A 25486-nucleotide genomic window follows, 5' to 3' on the forward strand; every position below is an offset into this window, starting at 1 on the left:
CAGTCTTACTTTGGTGCATTTTTTTTTTCCTTCCAGTCTTTTTCTGAGCATAATTTTGCATATAGTTGTATTCATACCAGGCATATTTTGAATTCTGTCTTTTAAAACTTAACATTAAAACAAGTGTTTTTTTCATTGCACAGTCTTTGGAAACATCATTTAAATGGCTCTATTATTCTGTCTAGTGGCTTACTCTAAATAGCCATTCCTCCACTGTTGGATGCTTAGGCTGTTTACAATGCTTGTCTCCTGTGAGCAGGACTATGTGAGTCATATCTGTGTCAGACCCCCCACCTCATTTCCTCAGGACACATTCCCAGAAGTGGAATTACCCAGTCAAGGAGCATAAATACTGTTAAGATACTTGATAAATTGTGCCAAGTAGCTTTCCAAAAGAACTGTACTAGTTCAGGCTTTTGCCAGCACTGTGTGACAGACAGTTGAGCGCCATATTTTAAGAGATTCACTAATGGTGTTTCTCAACATTTTAATTTTATCAATATATTTTTTATTGATTTCAGACAGGAAGGGAGAGGGAGAGAGAGCTAGAAACATCAATGATGAGAGAGAATCATTGATCCGCTGCCTCCTGCACGCCCCACAGTGGGGATTGAGCCTGCAACTTGAGCATGTGCCCTTGACCGGGAATCGAACTGTGAACTCCTGGTTCATAGGTTGACGCTCAACCACTGAGCCACGCCGGCCGGGCTCAGCTTTCTTATTTTTTAAAACTGTGGCCCACCAGTCAAGATTTGCGTTGAGATTAATTTCCCGTTATTTTGAATTATGAAAGCATAGGTATTTATTTCCCAAAATAAATTATAGTGTCATGTAGCACATTCATCTTTTCAGGCTCTGACTCGCTGCTCCCAGCGTTGGGTTAGCTCTGAGAGTCAGGAACATGGTGGCTGTGTCTAGGGCAGGTCATTTGCGACAGTGTGGGACTTGAAGGCACGCACACCTGAGGGGTTGGGATATTTCACCTACAGAGTCCTAGGAGGGACTGTGTTGGCTATCTTCAGAGTGTGATAAGCTGACAGAATGGGGTGGGAGGTGAACTTTCTAATGACAGGAGCTATCCAAGATGAAAAGGTAAAATGGAGGCCTGGGACTTCTGTGTATGAACATGTTTAGTTCCCCCACCTCCCTGAGCAGGCCCCAGTAGGTTGAGCAGCTTCAGGAGAGTTTGAGTCCTTGGCTCTGGGGGGCTACTTGGAGGCTGGAATATGAAGAATGTTGAGAAGAGTCCTGTATTGGGGAACCAACCAGCCAGCTCAACTACAGCCTGGGGGCTGCCAGTGATGTCCCAGCCTTCCGGTCCCCTTACTAGCAAAGGGCTGAGGCTGTAGGGAAATAGGAGCGTTACTAGCTAAATGTCCTCTTATTTGTGGGTAGCTGGCACCAGATGACCAAGATACCCGATAAGAACAGGCAAGGTGAAACCTGGGTACATGGCAGGCACATAGTAAATCAAACCCTTGATATTCTCTCTGTCTCTTTCCTTATTACAATGTATCAGAAGTGTAATGCATGGCTTAATGCCTGTGATACTTTGAAATATCCCAACTGGAGCAGCTGTTAATATTTCTTTCTAGTTAAAGCTTCTGTTGCAGTTGGTACTCAAAATCTGTTTGTGTGTGTGCTAGAAAACACAGAATGACAGTGCTTAAGAAGAGCAGTTATTCACTAATGGAGAAGCCTGGAAAAGGGGTTCCAGGGCCCGTATATCACTGGGACCCAGGTGTCTTCTCTCTTGTTACCGCACACCTTTGGCAAGTGCGTTCTCCTCCTTGTCTCCGCTGGACTGACAGGAAGGAGGAGGGGACCAAGAAGACTTATACCAGACGTCTGTTAGGGACAGTTCCTAAAAGTTCCTGTGACACTCCTGCTTGCATTCCCGGGGCTGAAATTTAGTCCCATAGCCACAGTTGCTGCAAGGGAAGCGGAGAGGTGTGGCTTTCAATGTGGGCGGCCGCGTGTCCAGAGAAGCTCCGCTTGAGAAGGTGTAACGACGTCCTGGTACTTCTCCGGTAGGGGTCGTGGGAATAGGTTTGCCAAATGCCACAGTGAGAACGGACTTTGGAAATCACCTTGAGCTCCTTCATTTACAGAGGAAGACACCGATACTTAGAGAAGGAGAGAGGACTTGTCCAAGGTCACACAGCCCGTAAACATCCAGGGCAGCACAACAATTGGGCTTCTCGGCTCCTTCCACCAAACCTCCAGCTCCAACTTCTCAGCCAGCTCACGTTCTCTGACCTTGGGCTCAGGTCATCTGCTTTTAACCTTTTTCCTGGATCCCTTTACCACCAGCTTCTTAAGAATTGAGACTTTTAGATTCTCACATTTCACAACTATTTTGAGCAAAATGGGGGTTACACTACATTTAACTAGTTTCTTCCCAACATCAGAAGGGTATTTTTTTTTTCAGGTGACAAAGCCAAAAAGGTCAAGTCCCACCTCCACCCTTTCCCCTAAATGTTAAACTTCTGTCCTTAAATCTTTTTCCTTTAGCAAGCTGCTGTTACATAATTGAATGCTCTGGCTTCGTGATCTACATTGAATAATGAATCTATGAGGACAGACAGCCTGCCTGGCGATAGAGACCATGAGGGTGCTGGCATGCGCCCCAGCGATCTAGAGCTTTTTAAAGCCGAGGGTGTGATGTGACAAGGACTGTTCTCCCAATTATTTTCCAGAATTGTATGACTCTTTATCTCTGTAGTTCTGTGGCTCTGGTGGGTGAGCTTACGAGGAGAGAGGGGAGCTTGTGTGAGCTGTGTGTTAGAGCGAGAGGGTGGTGGAAGAGGAACAGACTTCTGTATGAGATCTGATTAACAGCAGGCCTGGCCTAATGGCCCCAGGACCCTGATAATTGGGGCAGACCCCGGTGCTATGGGCTGGCAGGAAGCAGAGGGCTCATGGAAGTCTCTGCTGGGAACCTCCTTGCCATGGGATTCTGGAAGAGGAGGGCTTCTCCTGGCAGTTTTGATGGGCCCTTCCTGGGAAGGAGGTTGCCCCGGTCCAGGGAGCTTGGGTTGAGAGAAGCAGACCACCTCCTCTGGGCAGGAGCTGGGCGACCTAAGCTCTGGTCCTAGCTCTACTGCTTACCTACTGTGCGGCCTTAATGAGTAAGTTAGCCTCTCTGAGCCTCAATTTCCTCTCTGCAGGAGGAGGCCAGTGCCCACTCATCGGGTTTTGTGAGGGGCAAATGGGCATGGGACCTGGAGAGCACGTTCTGCAGGTGCTGCCTGGCCTCTGGCCTGGGTCGCTGTGCAGATGGGTTTTACCCCGGGTTTTATGATGCTGAGTGTGTGTACGTGCCTGCGTCTTCCTGCCTGATGTGCTATTTTGCCTGATTGCAGCCTAGGCCCTGGAGAGGAAGAGGTGGTGCCCATTTTACTGTTGTCCTTGCTCTGTCGCTGATTAGTCTCGCTAATGGTACTACTACAGATAATTACGATTATTATGTACTTCTGTTTGCCAAGCATTATGTTAGGTTCTCTGTGTACTTCCCCTCCTCTCCTCTCGTTTAATCCTCAGCCAACCCCGCAAGGCAGGTGTCAGCATTTCCCCCTCCGCTCTGTAGGTGGGAAATGACCCTGAGAGGTATAGTGACATCTGAGATCGTCTTGCTATGAATGAGGGCGCCTGCGTTTGAACCCGGTCTGACTCCAGAAGCGGTGCTCTGTCCAGGTGTTCAACCCTGGGGTGTGTAGGCTGGAGGGTCACTGTTAGGAGGACACTGCCGAGTCAGAAGATGAGGAAGGAACCCAGTTTCCTCGACCCTATTGCCTCCCACCTTGGTGGAGGTGGGGTGAGTACTCATGCAACAGAGACCCAGGGGCTGCTGGCTCTGAAGAGGGCCTTGTACTCTGCTGGGGGAAAGGGGCTTGAGGATGGAGGCCTGGTGTTCTAAGCGAGGTGCTACTGTGACAGACACTGGGGGCACTCTGATGGGTGGGCACTGGCTCTCTGATGCCAGTGGGACCTTTGGGGGCCTGTATCCCCAGCAGCAGCAAAAGGTGGCCATCCTTCCCAAGCTTTGCTTTGCTCCGCACCGGGAGAATGGCTTATGGGTCTCAGCCCAGCCCACGGGCAGCCCAGCCCTGATATAAATCCTGTTAAAGCTGTGGGTCGAGGAGCAGAAAGAAAGCAATTATTGCAGCCCATTAGGAGTTTGCATGGTGAACAGAGGGGATTTTTTCTCCCTTCTACTTCTAAAGGGAATGACTTAGACCATAAAGAGCCCGCCGAGCCCAGGAGCAGTTGGGAGGCTGGCGCTGCTCTCTCCCCTGGGGGCCTGACCAAGCAGAGGGTCTGTGCATCATTAACACTGTTATTGTTGCCGTAGTTACTGTCGTTATCAAGGTTTGTGGGTCATGGCTTAAGAAATCTGCAGGATGGCCCTGGGAGGTGATCCAGCGTTCACTGGAGCTGCATCTTAAGGAAAGAAGGGAGCGTGCACATTGCAAAGGTTAAAATAGACTGAAGGGGAGGAGAAGGAGAATGTTAAGTGGCTGGAGCAGCATCCCCTGGGGCTTAGGGGAGGGAGCAAGGGCAGCCCTCCTGGCTGTCCCTGTGGTTTGCCTGCTAAGGTGCGGGTCTGAGGCAGACACATCCTCCCCAATCTCAGAGATGCTAAGGAAGCCTCGCAGGTCTCCCCTGGAACTGGCTATAGGCCTGTGTTCCCCTGTCACTCCCAAATCTCCAGACACTGCCTCTCCTGTGCCCACACATGGGCAACGGAGACAGCCCATCCTCCCGACCCTGCAGGGTCACCCAGCTCCTGCGCTGGGCGTGCTGTCTCTTTAAAGCACTCGCTTCCCACTCAGCTACTGAGATCATCTCAGATTGTCCTGGGACTCTGCCGTGGACTGTGCCTGCGGATCAATCACCGCCTTTCTGTGTGTCTCCTCTTTGGTCTGTGTTGACAGAGCACTTCTCACCTTTTCCTTCTGACTGTCCTCCTGTCCTTCCTCTGGGCTTCTCCCGCTGAGCCTCGACCCCAGACTGACTCCCCAGCCTGAATGGGGTGCCTTACTGTCCACATGTCCATGCCTGAGCTCATTATCACCTTCCTCGGCATCCAGCATCCGACAGACAAAAGCCCCTGCTGCTTCTCAATTCTTCCATTTTTGGCTGTTGTTCGGCTCCTAGCCCAGAATCCTTGGGGTCATTTTAGCCTCTTCTCTCTTCCTTGCTTACATAGGAATAGTCATTGAGTTCTGTTGTTTTTCCCCAAGACTCTTGGATTGACCCATTTCTTTCCACTTGGGCAGCCACCCAGCGGGTCCCTCCACCTCCAGCTTCCTAGTGGCTGCCCAGTCTGAGGTCATGGCCAAATGCAGTTCTCTAGGAGCCAGGCTTTCAAGACCCACAGCCTGGCCCCACCCGCCCTCTCCCGCCGCCCGCCGTGCTCCCACCCAGGCCCTCACTGGCTGTGCTGTGGTCGGCCTGGTGTCAGCGGTCCCTTCCAGGTCTCCCGAGAGCTGCCATGGACTCACTGTGTAATGTGCTCCTAGCGGTGATCTCTGCAGAGGCCAGCATGATAACCAGTGTGCCTGTCATGTTTATTATGCTGGACGAACAGTTCCTGTGGCTTGCAAGGGGCCAGGTGCTGTTCTGGCCCCTGTCCTCCAGAATTACCTCTAGTCTAGGGGCTGGGGTAGGGATGGGGAGGTGGGGAGGAGGCAGACCCTCCATGAAGACCTGCTATGGGCAGTGCCGTGTAAGCCCCAGTGTCATGCCCGGTGATGGTGTTCGAGCAGAGGCAATTTGCTCGGTGAGTCTCTCATTGAGCTTAAGCTCTCTGCTGTGTGAGGGTGAGCACTGGGTCAGAGGTTTTGGTGGCTGGCTGGGCCTGGGCCGTGGTTTGTTTACTCTGGGGGTGGCTGATGTTTAGATGACCTGAGGGACTCTCTGAGTTTTATAGGAAGGAAGCTGTGGGTCGGCTCTTGTGGTTTCTGTTGTAGACTCGGCTGTCGCTGCACCCAGCTACGCCACTGTGCTGCCTGGGCAGGCGGGCACTGGGCTGTCCCGCGCCCCTCCCCCCCCCTTTCCTTCTCTCCAGTTCCAGAAGCACAGATGCCTGCCAGTTTCAGGAGGGCTGGTCCACAGGTCAGAATCCCCAGGCTACTGGGCAAAGGTAGTTGTTTTTCTTCACTGCAGATTATCTGAGGATTAAAACCAGAGCAGAGTCAGTGTGTTTTTCCAACAGATTTTTTTTTTCTTTTTTTCTTTAGTCATGTGCATTGAGCTATGAACTCTTTAGTCTGAAGTCCATTCGTTCTCTGGGAGCAGTAAACTAAATAACACTTAACAATAAAGTGGAATTAACCTTTTGGTGAGCTCTCAAGGTGGGCTGCCTAAGAGCAGTGGTCTGTAGGCCTTGTCCCCAGCTCTGGCCGGGCAGAATGAGGGAGAGATCATTCCTCAACTCCTCCTCCTGGATGGTTTCACCCTGGGGAGAAGGAACCTTGAAACCTAATGGCAGATTATATTTAGAAACACTAGAATGTGGCTACATTTCTGTCTTTTGTTCTGCTGAGATAGAAATTTGTATTACGTATTATGGTAACGATGCTATTGGAGTGCTTTATGATTTATAAAGTATGTTCGATAAGTTATCCCATTTTATCCTTCCAGCAGTCCCATGAGGGCGGTGTTATTATCTCCATGTCAGATGTGAGAGGCATTAAGCCTCTGGAAGGTTGAGGGATGCTGCTTAGCCATCTTAGCTATTAAGTGGCAGAGCTCAGACTCAACTCAAGACTTCTGGCTGCAAAGAGGCAGTGGACTGAGAGGGCATGGGATCAAAGAGAGAGACTGGGGTTCGGGTCCTGGCCCTGCTTTTCATTAGCTGTGTAACTTTGGTCAGACAGTTTCCCTGATCAATATGATTAAGCGTATCAGGTAATCTACAGTTGCCTCTTTTTATTGACCACATTCCTCCATATTTCTCTGTCCTTGCTCCATTCTGGGCTGGTTGCTCTGTCGGCTGTTGGACAGTTGTCCCGGACTTCTCTTTACCCTCAGTATGGTAGTTCTTCTTGCCTCTTTCCTCTCTTGGATCCTTTGTTTCCCAGATTCCATGTCTTTGTCATTTTTTATTTACATCTTGTTTTGGTAGAGCATGAGTTCTAGTAGCTTCCTGAGAAAGAGTGCATTGGTGGTAAATCGTGCACATCTGAGATCTAAAGTCTGAGTAAATTTGTATTCACCATTGACAGTTTGGCTGGTGATAGAATTCCAGTTGGAAACCACATTGCCTGATAATCGCAAAGGCGATGCTTCGTTGCCTTCCAGTGTGCTGATGACCAGCCTTATGCCAGTTCTGACTCCTGGTCTTTTATATGTGGTGTGTGTTTTTTTCTTTGAAACACACATCTGCTCTTTGTCAGGAGTGTTCTGCATGTTTGCACAGATGTATTTTGGTGAGAGTTAATTTTATTCTTGATGCTGAGCCCTCTCAACTGAAAAGCTTGCATCCTTCAATTCTGGGGTATTTTCTCAAATTATTTCTTTGATAATTTCTTGTCTATTTTCTTCTGTTTCTGGAGTTCCTTTAATGTGGCTGTTTGTGCTTTAATTTGGCTGTTTTTAGTTTTAGTTTCATCTTTCCATTGGTTTGTTTTCGTCCCTTTCATGTTAAGGGCTTTCCTCAGATATCTGGTGAACCTCGTTATCTGTGTGTATTGAAGAGCAAGGCACTAACTATCACATGATCAGAGACTGAGTGTGGGGAGGGGTGGAGGGCACTTGTTTACTGAGAGCACCTCACAGTAGGAATTGGAGTGGGAATTCAGCTGTTCCATGGCAGGATCTCCAAGTCACTGTCTTTAGATTGTTTTTCTTGGGCTTCTCAGTTTACCCAGAGAAAAATTCTCTAATCTCCTGCCTGGGGGAACAAGACTGGCAGCATTCTGGAAAAGGGGGTGCTAGGGGATGGGGCTCATGCGGATGGTTGATCTCAAGGTTTAGTTCATAGACTTCTCTAATCTCCTCTTTTCTCTCAGGGCCACACTCCCACCCTCTGCCTGGTGTCTCCCCGCAGAGCTTTCCTTATTTTAGTGGGCATGTAGTAACCCCTATGCCTTCTGCCAACCAGGCAAGGGGCTGTTGGCCAGCTTTGTGGGCTGGGTGAGGGGATCTGCTATGTGACTTCTCCTTATTCATGTATTTAACACACACACACACACACACACACACACACACACACACACACTGCTTTCATCTTACACGTGCCTGTGGAGGTGCCTGGTATCTCCAGTAACCCAAGGTTTGCAGGCTTCTTGGGGACAATCCGCTCATTTTTGTTGGCTTGTTTCCTGCGATCATTGGCTGAGTAGGGCAAGCAGAAACACCCTCACCATCCATTCCCATCCTGAACCTCAGAGGTGATCTTATTTCTCTGTGGATTTTGTGTTTCGATGCTTCTGAGTGGGATGGAGTCTTCGCATTGCTCCAGTGTGTGATGCAGTGTAGCATGTAGACACTGGCCTCCCAGAGAGGTCTTGATTGAGGGGGTGGCAGGTACGTCCATGCACATGCTTGTGTTGTATGCAGTCCGTGCAGCGTTATGAAAGTGCATGGAGAAGAGAGTGATGTGGAGACTGAGAGTGGGCGGGGAAGTGTCTTGGGGTGTGTGGTGACTTGGCGAGGGGATGAGGTGAAGGGCATCTCTAGTCTCCTGAGAAGGGTTGGTGTGCCCTCATCCCTCTGAAGTGAGATAAGCTGTAGGAAGCAGGTCTATGGGCACCTGTTCTTCCTCAGGCCTGGCCGGGACCCGGGGCTCACCGTCCTTGTCTGCTTCATTTGCAGGTTGTCCTGCCAGGATGGCTGTGCTCCACAAAGGTCTCCTCGCTCATCGAGAGGATCTCTGACCCTAAGGACTTGAAAAAACTTCTCAGGACCCGGAATAATGTATTGGTGCTTTACTCCAAATCCGGTGAGTGCCCACCTGGGGTCACCCGTTGGGGAGGGCATGCGATAGGAAGGGAATGAGAGGGGCCAGAGGTGGGAGACGGAGACCTTAGGACCAACAGCCAGGCAGGGAGGGTCCTAGGGACACCGTGTTTGTCCGCTTTCCACGGGAGATGGCAAAGGCCCGGAGGGGCGTTAGTTCTGCTGATCTGGGATCCCTGAGAGGTCATTCACTTCCTTCCTATAAGTGTTTCTTAGAAAAAGCCTCATTGCCTTAGGAGAGGGCATGAGTGTGAAGGAGGACAGAGGAGGACTGTGGACACTGGGGATGGACATTCTGACTTCCTGGACAGGCACAGGCCAGCCCTGCCAAGGCATGCTTCTCCAGGGCTGTTGATGAACAGCCTGGTCTGGCCCGTCGCCAGCTGAGTTGGCCCCACGCTTGGGGACATGCACCCAGGCTGGCAGCTCTGACCCTGCCTGGCCCCCATCTGTCCTACTCTGGGATTGGAACACAAGGCTGAGTTTGGACTGGACTCAGGGCGGCTTCAGGGAGGGGGGTGGGAGCAGCAGCTTGCCTCCTCTGACCTTGGGACTGGCGAGGGCAGAGTGGATGGAGAGAGGTTTGCTCGGCTCTTGGCTGTGACTTTGAACATCAGACTGTTGATACTATTCCAGCACAGTTAAGTGTTTTCTCTGCTCCTGAGGATGCCAAGTTCTCCGTGCCCTGGAGAAGCAGTAGCCAGTGGCTGGGCCAGCTCCGGGCACAGCTCTCCCTGCAGCTCATCCTTGACACTCGTTTACACTGGGGCTGATGGATGTTTGGACGTGTGTCCCTCCTGGAGCCCGCACTCTCCCAGCACCCTGGCACACGCTGCTCCTTGCTCTTCTGCAGCCTGGCAGATGCTCTCTGAGGTTGTTGTTGGGAGCCCAGCATGTGACTAACCTTTCTCTGCTGTCAGGAACAGGGGTAAACTGAGGCCAGGGAGAAGCAGAGCTGCTCCTGAGGCCTGGGTGTAGGGCCCTGATAAGCGTGGCTCACCCCGTGGGTGCTCCTGGAGCTGGCGGTTGTCGGTGTGGGAGCACGCTTGGCTCCTCTCTGGGTACGTCCCGCCACGGAAGCTCATCATCGTACAAGGACGCCTCGAGGACCTTCTGCAGGACGGTCCCCTTCGCTCCTCTGCCAGGAGGGAGGCAGCGCAGGTTGTCAGATAAGGTCCAGGTTATGAGGGAGGAGCTGAAGCTGGGAGAGAGTGGCTGACTTGTCTGAGGCCTCGCAGCTAGTAGACGGTAGATGCCGTTCAAGCTGGTCAGTCGAGCTGGTCCCTGCTCCACCTCTGCTTGTTTCTTCTGCTGGAGGGAGGAAGCGATGTGTTACCTCCGCAGGGACAGGAGGGCTCTGCCACCAGGAAATGGTTTTGGTTAGTTAGAGGGTGGGAAGGTGGATGGGGTCTCCAGATGGGGCTTGCAGGGCAGGAGGCAGGGCCCAGAGGTCTTATTTTCTCTCCCAAGCGTGGTCTCATGCTTCCCGCGTGCCGGCTCCTCCCTGCGTTGGCAGTGGCCATGGGCGGTTTTCCTACCTTCCTGCCTCCCCCCCAGGCCTGTCACTAGACTTGTGACTGTGCGTGGGCTTTCAGGACAGCACAGTAACTGGGTTTCTCCCCTCCCGTCCTTCCAGGCAGGGCTCCCTTTCCGCAGGGCTAGGGGCGGGGTGCTGCCTATCCCTCTACTCCAGTTTCCCTTTCCCGCTCCCCAGAGCCCATCTGCCTGCTGAGCGATGGCCTTTCCCCCTCCGCCGCGCCCTCCTCCTGGTGCCCTGGCGGGGTTCCTGGCACGGTTCTAGAATGATGCTTTTTGTTCACTCCCATAAAGGCTCCGCATGCTTTGTGTTCACAAACAGCTACCATTCTCCGCACTAGAAAAGGAGATCTGTGGAGGCAAATAATTCAGACACCATGTCTGCTTGGCTTTGGAACGTATCGGAGGGGGAAGGCAGCAGACTGCTCTCCCCACCAGTGTCTGCCTGGTAGGCCTTGCACATGCGCTCACAGGTACGGCAGGGGGAGGTGACACACTAGCCACAGCCACTCGGCAGTGGGACCTTGCAGGCTGGCGGTGCTAAATCCTGGCCACAGAGGCTCCGTCCCCAAGAACCTGCCCTCCTACAATAGAGTCCAGGTGCTTTGCCCAGACCCATAGGAGTTGACACCTGGCCCAGCAAAGCACTCTTCCTTTCTCATGTCCACTCCATCCTGCCCAAGGCCTGGTTTGCGGTCCTGCAGCTGACACCTGAGGTACAGCCAGGCCCAGTTCCTCCCCTGCCATTTCCTGGGAAGTGGGCTATGACATCTGACGTGGGTACACTTGGCATTGGTCTGTCGGAGACTAGTGTCACATGTAAACTTCATCTGATCGCCAGGTTGTACTGAGGGCCCCTAGATGCGTGTTTGATGGACAAAGGAAGGAAGGATTGGGCCCCTGCCCTCATCAGGTCTCAGGACAGACAAGGGTGGAATTGGCAAACTCATTTCCCACTTCAGTTACAGAATTGTCATTATGTGGTTATAAAATTTTCAAAATTTGTCCCAGAAAGGTAGTGAGTCAGAGACTCTCCCGGGAGTTACCTATTTTGCTCAGAGGAGTGAGGGGTGAGGCGTGGCTTATGTGGGGGTTCTCTGTCCATGAGGAAGGGCCCAGGAATGTGGCGGGAGCAGGGGTTCCTGGAATGAATGAGCTGGGCGGTCCTCCCAGAACTGTTGGTCACCAGGACGATATTTTAACAGGGGTTCTGGACTGGTCTCCTTTCTTCCTTCCTTCCCTGCCCCCAAGAGAAGATGGCAGGATGGCCTGGTGTCCTTGGGCACAGATGTTTAATATTTGGTTGTTGTTTTTACAGAGGCTGCAGCTGAAAGTCATCTCAGGTTACTGTCCACTGTGGCCCAGGCAGTGAAAGGACAAGGCACCATCTGCTGGGTGGACTGTGGGTATGTTCTGGGGACATGGCACGTGGCTGGAGGGCAGGGGGCTCGGAGGCTGTGGCCAGCGGGGCCGGGACTTGTCCCTGATTAATACTCTGAAGAGAGGATGGGATGGAGAGATGCTGCGGAAAGACCTCCCTGGCAGCCTGGCAGGGTCACCTGTGGCCTGGAGGAGGCAGTTCTGGCTCTCCCTCTGTCTGTCCGTCTTCCCTTCTTCCAGAGAGCTTTTATGTTTTACTGTGTCACTTGATTTTGTTGGTGGCAGAGGGGGGCTTGTTTTATAGATGGGGCCTTGGTACCTAGAGAGGCAAGGTGATTTTCAGGGTGACCCACAAGCCTGCTTGTGGGGGAGGGTGTTTGGCAGCAAGAACCTGGGCTTTACCCCCGTCCAGGCCGGTAACAGAGGTCTCCTCTCCCTGCGGCCCAAGGTGGTGGAATTAGCTGGCTGACCTGTTTGCTGCCTTGGCTTCCAAGGTGATGCTATTAGATGAATCAAGTGGCTTAGCCCTTCCAGCTCTCTCCTCTAGCTGTGTCTCCACCCCTACCCCACCTGTCCCAGTGCCGTGAGCTCCTCTCCCTCCTACTCCCACCCTCCTCCTCCTCCATCCTGACCTCCCTCCTCTCAGGGATTTTCTTGTCGGAATCGAGTGCAGCCCCCGGGAGGGAGCCCATGGAAAGAGGCTACTTCTTAGGGTGGGGAAGGGCCTGTTGGTGGAATTCCCCTGATTCTCTTGAGTTTAGAAGCTGGAGTGCAGGGTGTGCTCAGCTTCCCTTTCCTCCCCATCATTAGGAGTAATTTCCACATCTCTCTGTGTTCACTGCTTTGCTGCTGGGACTATATTTATACACACCTCTTGTCATATCATTAGCTCCCAAGTTGGCGTAGATTGGCAGAAGCACAGAAAGACACGCAGAGAGTGAATGAACATAGGAAAACAGATAGCTAAGAGCAGGCTTTCCCTTTACACGTTTATTGAGCGCCAGCGGTATGCAAGGCACTGTGCTGCACTTGGCAGGTAGCAGCGTTTCCATGTCCTTCTGACTGAGGACAAGAGGTGTCTCCAGAGCCTCTTTGTCCAGCCACTGCTCACCTGGACTTGGGGTTTGTCAGGAGCATGGAGTTGGGAAGAGGAGGGGAAAGGAGAATCGTACTCAACGGTGTTGTACTCCAGTTAGTTCGTTTGGGGAAGAGGTGGGGTTCTGCTGGAAAGAGGCAGCTCTTGTCCTGGGTGTCCCATAAAGGTCTTTAGCCTTGGATGTAGCTGGCCCTGCCTGAGTCACAAGCCTTGCTACTACCCTGTGGGTTAAGTGAGCTTTCATGGGCTCCCCTCCAGTGCAATCTTCTTCCCCTGCAATCTGAGTCCATAATGGCTGTTTGGCAAATGAACTTCATGGCCTCAATGGCTGGAGAGGACTGAAGGAGATTCATATTTTGACAGAGCACCGGGTAAGACCCGCCGACGTGTTAGCCCAGCAGTGTTTGCTGAAGCCATGTGTGTATGTGCGCATGCACGCATGCCTGGCCTCACACCTCCAGGTTTACTGAAGCACCAACTCAATGGACGAGACTGCCCTCTAGACCAGTGGTTCTCAACCTTGGCTGCACATTAGAATCACCTGGGAATCTTTTTAAAATCCTGATTTCTGGGCCTCATCCCCCGGAAATTCTGTTTCTTTGTTACTAATGTTGTGGCCCCACCCCATAACAAAGAAACAGAATTTCCGGAGGATGAGGCCCAGAAATCAGGATTTTAAAAAGATTCCCAGGTGATTCTAATGTGCAGCCAAGGTTGAAAACCACTGCTCTATTGGTGAGATTGTAGCCATTGGTGAATTCTAGTCCATCCCTGGTCTGGAAGTGTTTCTGTCTTCCAGGTGTGTCGCTGTCTCCAGTAGCTCGACAGGTGTGCACTCCATGACTGGCAAAGCACCAAAGCCTATTAGAGAGGACAGGTGCTCCGGACTCTCCACAGCTGAAGATGATGCCAGTTTTGCCCAATGAGGCCTTATCACGGGGGTCTTGTGAGGCTTGCAGGTGGCAGAAGTGGGCAGAAGAGCTTTGATGTTGCTCCATCCACCTGGATCCACTCAGCAGACATTCCCGAGCACTTACTGTGTGCTTTGAGGCACATAGTATCGTGTCCCCCGCCCCCCCCCCCCCCCTCAAGAATAGCAGTGTCCTCTGTGCCAGGAGGAGGCAGACTACAGTCCAGGTTAAAGGTGCTGTAAATGGAGGCTATCTGTGTTGTCACTTAATTTTGTCTGGAAAGGACGAGAAAGCTTCACAGAGGAGGTAGAGTTCAAGTTTGGGGCAAATACCTCAGAGTGTCAGGTCTTTAAAGTGCCCTGGCTTTCCCCGCAGGTGTGGTGTGGGCCCAGCACTGCCTGGGGTCATCTGGCTGGTGGCCGGGCAGGCACAGTCCTGCTCTGCTCCCTGGACGGGCAAGACTAAATGGGGCCGGACTAGTGTGTGGAGAGAGACTGAGGCGATTAGAACGCAGGCCTCACGCGGAGACGTGTATAAGTGCCAATGGGAGAAAGAATCCTGTGACTGATGTGCTAAATGAAAACAGGAGGAGAGGGCGCCTTAGAGCTTAAAAGGTAACCTTAAGACAAAGGGATAGATTGTTTCATGCACGTAGTTGCCACTCCACGTATCCCTGTAGGAGGGAGTGTAAACTGAAATGTTAAATAGCTTTTAAAATGGTTTAGAGAAGTAGGTGGATTGAGGAGCTATAATGGATTATGTTGGAAGCAGGAGTACCTGTTTGAAATCAGAGGCAGAGTACGGCTACATCTCCCCAGAACAGCCCACGGACAGAACTTGGCTCTGGTCCTCGCAGGCCACCCTGGGCGTCACTTCTCATGGACCGGTGTCACATGAGACTCCCAGGGCACCAGCTGGCTCTGCCCTCCTGCTCAGCCACCCCCGCTCCTAGACTTCCGAACGTGCCCCGTAAATCATTAGAGGATCCGACCATATAACTCCTGGGCCCTGCGATGACAGCTCTCGCTGTTGTCCTAAATGCGTTCAGTCTGTGTTTATGAATCTGAAAGAGACGCTCTGGGGCTGGGCAGACGCGGCTCAGGAACGCTTTCTGTTGCCGTCTGCAGTGGAGTAAGTAGGTGGAACGGAGCCAAGCCAACGTCTGCTCGCTTTTTATCTCGGCAGCTGTTAACTAGCAGGTGGGCAGCCAGAGCGCCCCTCCCTCCCGCAGGCCCTCCGAGGTTCCCCGCTCCCGTCCTCTCCGGCTCTGCCTCCTGCCCTGCCAGCGAGGTCTCAGAGGCTGGGATGGGGACACCAGGGCCTGGAGTGGGGTGAAAGGAAGGTCAGGAGGGAACAGCCCCCTCTGCTTTTCCCCCTTAAACAGCAGGTGAAGGGAATAGGGGCATTCGAGGGTGAGGGAAGACAGAACTCTGGTGAGAGGTGTCAGGACGTGCGTGGCACAATGGCAGAGGCTGGTGGAAGGGTCGGCTTTGCTGCTTCTTAGCTCCATGACTTTGAGTAGGACAGTTACCCTGGGTCCATTTCCTCGTCTATGAAATGGGACAATAATTCTTTCTTTTTCCTGGTTCCATGGAAGCTCTTTCCGGAATAGAATTGAGAGGAGAGACCCTGTGCTGCTGTAGTTACTTTTCATCTGGGCAGGACTGTTCAGGACTTGCAAGGAGCTGGAGGGGGAAGCGGTGTGTTTGTTCCTCAGCAGCCTTTTCTTGGGTGAGGAGCCTTTGGTGGTTGTGAGGGTGCCTCTGAGGGAAGTTTTGGGCTTGAGAGTCAGCCCTGGCTCGTGGGTGCTTGGCTCCGACCCTGAAGAAGTGCCGGGTGCAGTGGAATTTGTGCACCTGCAGGTCAGGAGGCCTGCCTTGGAGTTCGGGCTCATCCCTAAATAGCTGAGTTCAGAATCTCCCAGAAGCTGCCAGATTTGGTGTGCAGGGTGTGTGTGTGTGTGTGTGTGTGTGTAAGTCTTTTGTCTTCCAGTCTTTGGGGGCCTTTTTTTCCTTTGCGTCTCTCCTCATTCTGGGTATCTGCCCCTTAAACCTTTCCAATCCTTCCTTCTGAGCGTCTCTCCCATCTCCTGCTTTGTTCTCTGTCCCTTACTAGTTTCTGCCACCTCTTCCCTGCTCTGGTCCCTGCTGCCCATTCTTTTGACCTTTTTCCTCCTCTCTTCTCCGTGTGGATGTTTCTTTCCCTCTTTTTCTCGCTTTTCTGGCGCTTTCCTCTCAACCGGTGCCTACGTGCCTGCAGGCACACATAGCCCTCCCGGTGGGTCCTCTCCCAGCCCCAGCAACTTGTTGCTGTGAGGTGTCTGTAGGGTGTGTGGCTTCTGTCCAGGAATCTGTCAGCTCTCCCTGCCCCTCACTCCACCTCCTGGCTCAGGCCTCAGCAGCCACGCTCGGGTTGGCTGCTGGTGGTTGTCTGGCTAAGTGTGTGTGTGTGTGTGTGTGTGTGTGTGTGTGTGTGTGTGTGTGTGAGAGAGAGAGAGAGAGAGAGAGAGAGAGAGAGAGAGAGAGAGAGATGGTATTCTCTCCGTGCCCCGCAGCCTGGCATCAGGCTCGGCCTTGGCGTGGAGTGCTGCTGTCTGGGCAGCTGAGCCGGGGCCAGCAGGCGGGAGCTGGGCCTGGGATGCTAATTCCTGGGGCGGATTCTCATCGGGCTGAGGCTGCCCTCTCCCTGCTCACTGCTTTCTTTTCTGAGGGTCAAGGTCATTACCTAACCACAGTTTCCTTCTCCCCTGCTCTGTCTCCCATCTGCCTTATTTCCCCTGGAGCAGCGCTGTCTTCCCAGATCCAGGATTTAGGGCCTGCCACCGTGGACATAACATATTTTGAAGTCTTAGCTTTTCTTCTAAAGAATATTTGAGTTTAGCATTTGCTCCTTTCTATGTAAGCATGTCTAACGAGACTTACTGTGCGTTAGAGAAGACTCCCAGGCGAGAGCTGTGTTGATGTGTCTTCAGACACTTCCCAGCCCGTTAGCGGGCACTCCTTGGGGTGGCACAGCCCCCGCTGAGGAGCTAGGGAGGCAGGTGGAGGAGGAGAAGGCACACTTATCTCCCTCTGTTCCCATCACTTTTACTAGCTGTGCTGTGTAATTCATACTTTACCCTGTGCCTTCTTGAGGTAGGGACAGCCAGACCTGGGAGGATCCCTGCTATATGCAGCAGGCCCCTTCATCAGAGAGCACTACCTGGCCACCAGTGTGTGCCCAAGGTTAAGGCCAGCTGTTCCAGGACTGTTCTGTCTGCCACCCGTGTCCTCCAGTTACATCTGTTCATATTGCCCTTGGTATTTGGCATCTAGAAGTCACTCTGACAGTATTTCTTGCTCATTTGCTCCTTAGCTTCCATTTTTTTATGTCTCTGAAGTGAGGGCACTTTCTACCTCTCCTCTCCCACCAACCTCAGGGGTGACAGGCCCATCTGCTCGGGATCCCGCCATGTCAGATGAGGTAGATGGGAGAAAGAGATGTACCCTTTCTTTGATGGGGAGATGGAACCCAGGAAAGCTGCGTTAGCCAAGGGTACCCGGTGGCCAAGACAGGCAGGGGCCAAGGCCAGGTTCTTAGTGTGGTGTGCTTTCTTCCCGCTGCTGAGGCTGCCCGGCTTTGTGTGGGCATGAGCAGGAGTGAGGATCTGGTCAGGGGGCTGGGAGAGAGATGACGGAGGCTCAGATCTTTCTGAGTCTCCACCTCTGTCCTGGGTCCTGGCTCCTGGTTCATCCGTTAGAATATAGGCAGTAATACTTGACCCCATAGAGGAGTTGGAGGCTCCATTAGCTCATCTGCCCAACTCCTACATTTTGCAGCTCGGGAAACCAAGGCCCCGCCAGAGGTCACAGGCTGGCGAATGGCAGAGCCAGATCTGGAAGCCATCAGTCACTCCAGCTGGCAGGTGGGCCTGCCTCCAGGGAGGGTCTGGGACTCAGACTGCGACTTGTGGAAGCCACATCCCCCCTTCCTGAGCCTCCAGTACCCATTTCTTCCTGCCTCCCTCACCCCTCCATCATCTCTGGGTCTGACCCCCAGGAGAGGGCGTGGCCAACCTCCTGGATGATCAGCATGGCTCCACACACCCACTGCAGCCACTCCGCACTCCCAGCCAGCCACTCCCCAGCAAATCCAAAGGAAATGTCTATGTGCACGCATCTGTCAGGGCCAGGGTTAGGGGGGAAGTGTGCAAAGTGTGCACAGGCCTCTGAAATCTGTCCACATTCTCTGTAGAGGAGAGCCAGGGGAGGTGGGTGAGTACCTGGGCAGAGGGAGGCTGGGCTCCTGCATCTCCAGCAGACAGAGTGGCAGGGGAGGCCCTTTGCACGGCCAGTCCACTCTCCATGATGCATGGTGGTTTTCTGCCTCCCTCTCCATTCCAGCAAAGCATCTTGTTCCCTTGCTCCCTGCTCATGTCTCCTCCCCCCTCCAGAGGCTCAGTCCCTGGCAGGGGAAGAGAGGGACAGCAGGAGGTAGCCAGAAGATCAATTAATTGTGTCTAATCCCTCAACCAAGATCCTTCTAAGTCCCTGAGGTTGGTAATTTCTCTCTCCTTCTTGAACTCTTATGACTTATATTGTCTGTACTGCACGATTAGTGTGTGTGTGCGCACACACACACACACACACACACACAAACAACTGCTGGAGGGAGGCGAGCCGACCTGAGAGAGCACCATCAGGAAGTGTCACCTGGCGGGATTCCTGGAGCTCAGCGGACAGAGCCCAGAGCCCAGGAAGCCAGCAGTGCAGGGCTCCTCCCAGCAGTGGCAGGACAGCGTCAATCAGGGCCTCGTTCACTCGGGTGATTACAGAGGGCCCACTCCGTGCCAGCTGCTGTTGTAACCCTGGGGAAGCAGTCTGAATACACAAAGCCCTCGCCCTCATGGAGCAAACATTTTTGATGGGGCGACAGTCAGTGCACACATTGGCCAGATGTGGAGATGCATTTGCCAGATGTGGAGATGCATGGCCGAGAGAGACAGCAGGGAAGGGAGTGCTGGAGGGGGTGGCGGAGGTGCTCAGAGGGGACAGGAAGAATGTGTCACCCCTCTAAGAATGTGTGCATTTGCATTCGTGTGTGTGTGTGTGTGTGTGTGTAGGGGCAGGGGAGAGGAGAGAATCCTTGATCAGTGTCTCTAGAACAGGAGTGGGCAAACTTTTTGACTCGAGGGCCACAATGGGTTCTTAAACTGGACCGGAGGGCCGGAACAAAAGCATGGATGGAGTGTTTGTGTGAACTAATATAAATTCAAAGTAAACATCATTACATAAAAGGATACGGTCTTTTTTTTTTTTAGTTTTATTCATTTCAAACGGGCCGGATCCGGCCCGCGGGCCGTACTTTGCCCACGGCTGCTCTAGAACCTAAGGAGGGAAGAGGGTTGTGTGGAGTCTGCAGCAGGGAGTCCTGTGGCACAGACAGAGCTGTGATTGGCTTGACTGGAGTGGGGGCCACAGGCTGCAGGATCCACACTGAGAAACAGGCTGGAGGACCGCTGGCCTCCCACATCCACCAGCCACGTTGTTTGGTGGGTTGGCAGCATTGCTCCTAAGCCTGCTGGGCTCACGGGGGTCTCAGGCTGCGGCAGACTTTCCCAGGGAGGGGGTCAGCCCGCAGGCAGGGATTGGGTTGCAATGACTCTGAGCCCTGCCACTTCTCTCTCTGCTTCATGAAAGTCACAGGAAGAGGCTTGCCAACTTGGCAGAAGAGAGAGCCAGCATGGGGTGGCATTTCTCCCCTGCAGAGGCTGCCTTGCAGTCGGAGTGCCCACCACGGGCGTGGCAGGGTGGGCCCACTGGGACTTGGTTTTGGCTCCTGACGCTGTTTGTCGTTGCAGTTGAGTGGACGGTAGGTGGTCACAGGCACAGTTGAGCGCAGCAGAACGAAGCTGGCCTCGGAAAGTGCTGAGTGAGCAGTTGTCAGCATCCTGAGTCGAGCCCTCTCTTCTGGGGAATTAACTCAGGCAGGGAAAGGGCACCTCAGACACAGTTCTTCCCAATCGAACCTGCTGCCTGTCAGCGTGGCTTCACCTCAGCCTGCGGGATGGGCAGACCAGGCTGTGGTAGCCGTAGTGGGTGGAGGCGGGTATGGCATCCCCACGGGGCTTTAGGGTAGAGTTTCCAGCAAGGATGCCGCGGGCTGCCCCTCCAGTGGCCTTCTGAGCTATGCCCTCGGCTCTCTGGGTCTCCTTCCCACCCCAGTTTATCCCTTCTTTCTGGACTCCCTGTTTTAAAATGCCCTCACCACCTTGGAGGAGCAGCCATCGCAATGCCATTAGCCTCTCCTTTTTGGATTCATCATGCATTTCTGAGGCCTGTGGCTGCAAGCTGCAGTGGCCACTGTGATGGCCGCCACAGGCAGGACTGAGTGGGGAGGGAAAGGCCATGCTTCCTGAATTGCAGATCGTATATTTACATTTAAAATGAGGCCCCACAATTCTGCTTGTGCATTGAAGAGCGTTGCTTTTAGAATTGAGCTGAATGGTGTCATTAGTCCATCTGTTCTGGGGCTGGTGCACAGCTGTGGGAAGCTGATGGCTGTAGAAGGTGGTGAGGTATGTAAACAGGTGGGAGGTGAAGGGACTTCCCTCAGGTGGCTGTCATACCTGGCAGAACAAAGTTTCTCATGCCACATAGACAGTCAGCAGAGACCAGTGGAGGTTGGGTGACCAACATACCCTCACTGATTCCACGCAGAATGAGGAGAGGGCCCTGCAGCAAGGAGCAGGGGCGGGGATGGGGTGGCTGGCTGCCTTTGGCTGGCTGTTGGGCACACTTGGCTGAGTGTGGTGAGGTTGTGTATGAGGGCAGATAAGGTCTCTGAGGGGGCTAGTGGAGGGCACCAGGAAGCCACACCTGGAGATTGGGGAGAGGAAGAGCCAGTGCAGGATGGTGGCATCATCAGATCACCTGGAAGGTTCCTTAAAACAGTATACGCAGCCCAGGCTGGTGTGGCTTGGTTGGGCATCCTCCCGTGCACCGAAAGGTTGCTGGTTTGATTCCCAGTCAGGACACATGCTTATATGGGGGCTCAATTCCTGGTAGGGGCATGCAGGAGGCAGCCAATCAATGTTTTGCTCTCACATCAATGTCTCTCTCTCCCTTTCCCTTCCTCTCTAAAAATCAATAAAAATATTTTACAAAAACAACACCAGAAACACCAGTATTCTCAGAGTTTTGATTCAGAAGGTCTGAGAGGGGGATGACAGTTTGTATTTCTAACGGGTTCCTGAGTGAGGCTGGGCTGCTGGTCAGGGGCCACATTTGGAGGCCCATGAGTCTGGCAGGAAGGACTAGATGAGATGGTGCCTTTGTACACAGTGAACAGCACCCAACAGACATTTTTTATTAGAATTGCGAGAGGGCGAGATTACAGACTCCAGCCCTTCATCGAAGCTTCCTCTTTCTCCTTTTGGCTTTTGTCCGTACCTGGTCAGATGTCATAATGCTTTCAGCATCGTAGAACGCTTTCCTCTTTTCCTGGTCAGATGGTCTATAGCAGGTGGCATATGGCACACATTAGAGCTGAAAAACAAACGTACTTGGGCCCCAGGCAGAGACTCTGAAGGAATGATCTGGGCAGGCCCAGGAAATCAGTATTTTTTAAACTTCCCCAGGAGCTTGTAATGCGCAGCCAGGATTGGGAACCACTGATCTATACTGCGTGTATTTTTCTTCTTAGAATGGGCTGTCCACCCCGTAAGCTTCTGGGGCACTTCCTTTACCTGGACCTCCCTGGGTTGTCCCTGACACCCAGTGGTACAGCCTCCCCGCCTGCCGGCCCATCTTTCCTGATCAGCCACCTCGCATCGGGTCCTCTCCTCCCTCCGGTTCTCTGAGAATCCGTCTCCAGTGAGGTCCTCTCTCGCTATGGAGAAGTCCAAGTTACCTGCCTTATTCTGAGGCTACCAGCAGATTTTACTCTGTCAACACCTCTGTGGGGACCACAGGTTACCGATGGTTCCCGGCGTTTGTGTCTTTCAGTGACACAGAGAGTAGAAAATTGTGCAAGAAGATGAAAGTTGACCTGAGCCCAAAGGACAAAAAGGTCGAATTATTCCATTACCAGTAAGTACACGTGGTCATTTCCAATTTCCAAGTAAGTGCTGAAAGCTTTCATTGGTATTCTCAGTGCACAGCGATTTTAGGTAGATCAATTTTATTCCGGAATGATTTTTTTTTTCCTGTTTACAGTTATTTCATTTAAAAACATCTTGAACTCTGTTCAATAGCTGAATCTTATTAAGATGCTGCAGGAAACCAAAGGTAGGTCTCTTCACAACCACTCCTGTAGTTAACACCTTGTTCTCTCTTTTGACAGGGACGGTGCATTTCACACTGAATATAACCGAGCTGTGACATTTAAGGTAAATTTACCTCCCTCGTTCTCAGCAGAGCTGTATCTGAATGGATGCCAAAAGTCTGGCAGCTTCTCTCTGAGAGAAGGAAGGGCAGAGAGCACAAATAGCTCTTCTGGAGGACCTGAGGGAGTCTTATCTCTCGAGCGCATGTCAGCAAAATATCTGTGGAAGTTTGTAGCTCTTAGCACAATAAGGATGACCAGCCTCACAGCTAGTCTGTGCTTCCATCAGCAGTGACGTCAAGCCTCTCCCCTCCAGAGGCCTGGTCTCCCCTCCCTGTGGCCTCAAGGCCCCCTCCCCCACCTCTGCCGCAGTGTCGACAGTGGCTGCCCATGGGCTGGAGGGGGCTGGCTGTGCCCAGGTTAGCACGCTCTGCAGGACACCGGCAGGGTGGCACATGTGGGTTGATGCAGCTTGTTCCAGATGAGATGCCGATGTCACCGAGATTTTCCTTGCTCCAAATCCAATTTAGAAGCGGATGGAAAAACATCAGTGAACATAAGTGTGGAGAGCCCGTGACCTGCAGGTGCTGTCCTGTGACCATCAAGCCGCTGCCCTGCCCCGCCCCGCGCCCTTCTCCTGCCCTTGGATTCTGCTCCTTCGCCATATGCATTCCCTTCCTCAAACCAGCTTCTTCTACCTGTGGTCCAGGCCACATCCCCTGCCCTGGCTGGGGCCGCACATTTCTCCCATTCCCAAATCTGCCAATTCCATGCATTCTGACTTTCCTGCTTCCCAGACTGGATTCGACCCTGTACTCCTCTCTCTCTGCCTGTCTCCACCGGTGTCTCCTTCCATCCCTTCCTATCCAGTCTGAGCAGCTGTCACTGCCCCTTCCCCCCACTTCCCTGCCATCTCTTGTTTATCCACTAACGCTGCTTCCTTTTCAGTTGCTGCAGCTCTTCCCTGACACAGACTCAGCCTGATTACTCATTTTAACACCCACTTAGACACTTAGAGACAATGCTACCAACTGGAGTTGCTTAACCCCTCTTACTCTGTGTGAAGACTTCCACTGAAGTCTTTGGAGAGAACACGTGCTCCCCAGGAGCAAGGTTTAGCTCGGTGGGGTGGGGAGGTGCCTCTGCAGTGATGGAAAGGGGAGGCTTTGTTTTGTTCTGGAGGTTGTGTTCAGTGCATGTTTAGCCAGCCTCAGAGAAGTCTGCGCTGTGAGTGTGTGCTAGGGGATGGCCGCTGCTCAGAATTGTCATAACAGGAATGGAGCAAGGAGCCCCGGAGGTCTGAGCTGGCCTGGGTGGGGTGGCCAAGTCCTGGCCTTTGTCCACCTCTTTACAAAGACTAGGAGTGTGCGATCTTGTCCTTCTGTGATTTTTTATGTCAATAAGCCAGAGAGGTGGGCTGCGCCTTGTACAGGGTCAGTTTTTAATGGAGAGAGGAAATCCTTGGTCCCAGGGTCCCCAAAGCCCACAGGACCATATGGATTGGGGTAGAGCCCCTGACATTCTCCAGGGCAGGGGTAGTGTTCCAGGGACTGCCTGACAGCTTCTGCTTCTAAGCAGGAGTGGCGAGACAAAGGCCCTCCCTGGTCACGGGAGGCTTTCGGGGCTTCTCCTGGGCCCCTGTCCCCAGAGAGGTAGGGTGGGCACAGCTCGGCTCATGCTCTGACTGCTGTTGCTGTCCTCCTGCACAAGGCCTGGTCACAGCAACTATCCCGACTGTACCCTGGCCCCTGAAGAGGCCAGAGGCCAGATAAATGAGGGTAAAGAGCAGGAAACTCCAAGAGGAAACTTCTTGTTTAAGGGGCCTTCTGCTTGTCAGAAGTCTGTCCAGCAAAATCCTTCCTATGTTTAAGTGGTGAGGACCAAAGGTGCCTCGAAACCGAGATGCAGATGGCTCTCTGATGACCTTCTTCAAGGTCCTGTAGCCATGAACTCATCCTGAAGACCAAGGTGCCGGTGTTGGGCCGTTTCCCTGGGATGTAGAGCACCCAGAATAAGACGGCTGAGGGTGGGGTCAGGGGCTGCTCCCTACACACTTTCCCACCCAAGTTCTTGTTGGTTAGAACAGTTTGAAGAGAACCTATGAATGGGATTATTCAACTTTAGTTAAAGGAGAATAATCTCTACCTGAAAGCAAAAGATTGCAAGTGTGAATGTTTCAATTAATACATTAAAAGAGGCTATTTCATGCTTTTTCCTTGCTGCTGAGGAGGGGGTAGGGGAATGGGATACTGCGCTAACCCTTTAACTCAGCTCATGCTGGTAGGGGACAGGAGCCCCCCAGAGTCCTGCCTAGTTTGGGTTCCTCGCCCACTGATAGTCCACCTGAAAGTCCCAGACCTCCTCACAATCAGAGTGTGAGCATACATTAAAGTAAGTGTGTTCACATGAGTCTGGGGTTTCACAGGCTCTTGAAGCCCACCGTGCACCCTAGATTGAGAACCCTGCACCAGTGCGCAGGTGGAAACCTGCAGCATCTCTCTGTGTCCCAGTGAACAGGTGCCCCTGCAGCTGCGGGTGAGCGTGGGTCTCGGGAAGGCCCTGCGGTTCCATTTTGGCCTGTACTGTCGCAGTGTAGCTTAGACAAGGGACTGGGGAAATGCCATCTGCCTTTGGTGGAAACGCCCTCCTCTTGCCAGGAGGTGTTTCGGAGCTCCGTTTGGATGGACAGGGAGCATTACCTGAATGAAATCCTTCCGAGTCTTGGCTGTGCCCCATTCTCCTATAATAGCTCCTTCGAAATAGCAGTTTCCAGAAATGAGCCTCACACGTAGCCTCCCTGAGAGGGTCTTTCCCTGTCTCACCCCAGACCTCCCTCCCTCCCCCAACATACACAGGGACACACCTGATTCATCCCGTGCTCATTGGAGTTTGAGCAGAGTGGACAGGAGCAGCAGAATCTTGCATCAAATTGGGGGATACTGAGGTCTCTGTCTGTTGCCACAGAGGCCGGCAGCTCCCTCCAGGGTGGAAGGATGGAGGCCTGGCTAGTTTCTGGTACCCATTCCTGCTTCTCAGACTTTGAGCACCATTTCTCAGAGTGACAGGGGAAAGGGTATGCTGTGGGTGTCCTGGACCAGTGACGTGTGGCAGGTCGGAGGCGGGTGGAGGGACCTGCCCCCTGGCCCCCGCCCCACGGTGTCCTTCCCAAAGGAAGCAGAGACCGGAGTTGGTTGTCCACGTGACAGAGGCTACTTCAGCCCTGTACCTGAAGCTCTTTGTCCGGCCTTCAGTCCTGGACCGTCTAGACAGGAGTCCAAGGAGAGAAGTACAG

General features: G+C 52.9%; 1 protein-coding gene across 3 annotated transcripts in view; it reads left to right on the plus strand.

The window, feature by feature from the left end:
* Positions 1-25486, plus strand: part of PDIA5 (protein disulfide isomerase family A member 5) — an 84869-nt gene that overhangs the window by 12852 nt on the left and 46531 nt on the right. For 2 of the 3 annotated variants that reach the window (XM_036350192.1, XM_036350193.1), the window contains exons 2-5: positions 8824-8950; positions 11822-11909; positions 21876-21959; positions 22213-22258. In XM_036350192.1, coding sequence (XP_036206085.1) covers positions 8824-8950; positions 11822-11909; positions 21876-21959; positions 22213-22258 — 345 coding nt within the window. Of the gene's footprint in view, positions 1-8823; positions 8951-11821; positions 11910-14913; positions 15090-21875; positions 21960-22212; positions 22259-25486 lie in introns of those variants that run through there. The other variant, XM_036350194.1, reaches the window with a different exon arrangement.

Source organism: Myotis myotis, unplaced genomic scaffold, assembly GCF_014108235.1.
Source record: "Myotis myotis isolate mMyoMyo1 unplaced genomic scaffold, mMyoMyo1.p scaffold_m19_p_2, whole genome shotgun sequence".
In the NCBI taxonomy this organism is placed as follows: domain Eukaryota; kingdom Metazoa; phylum Chordata; class Mammalia; order Chiroptera; family Vespertilionidae; genus Myotis; species Myotis myotis.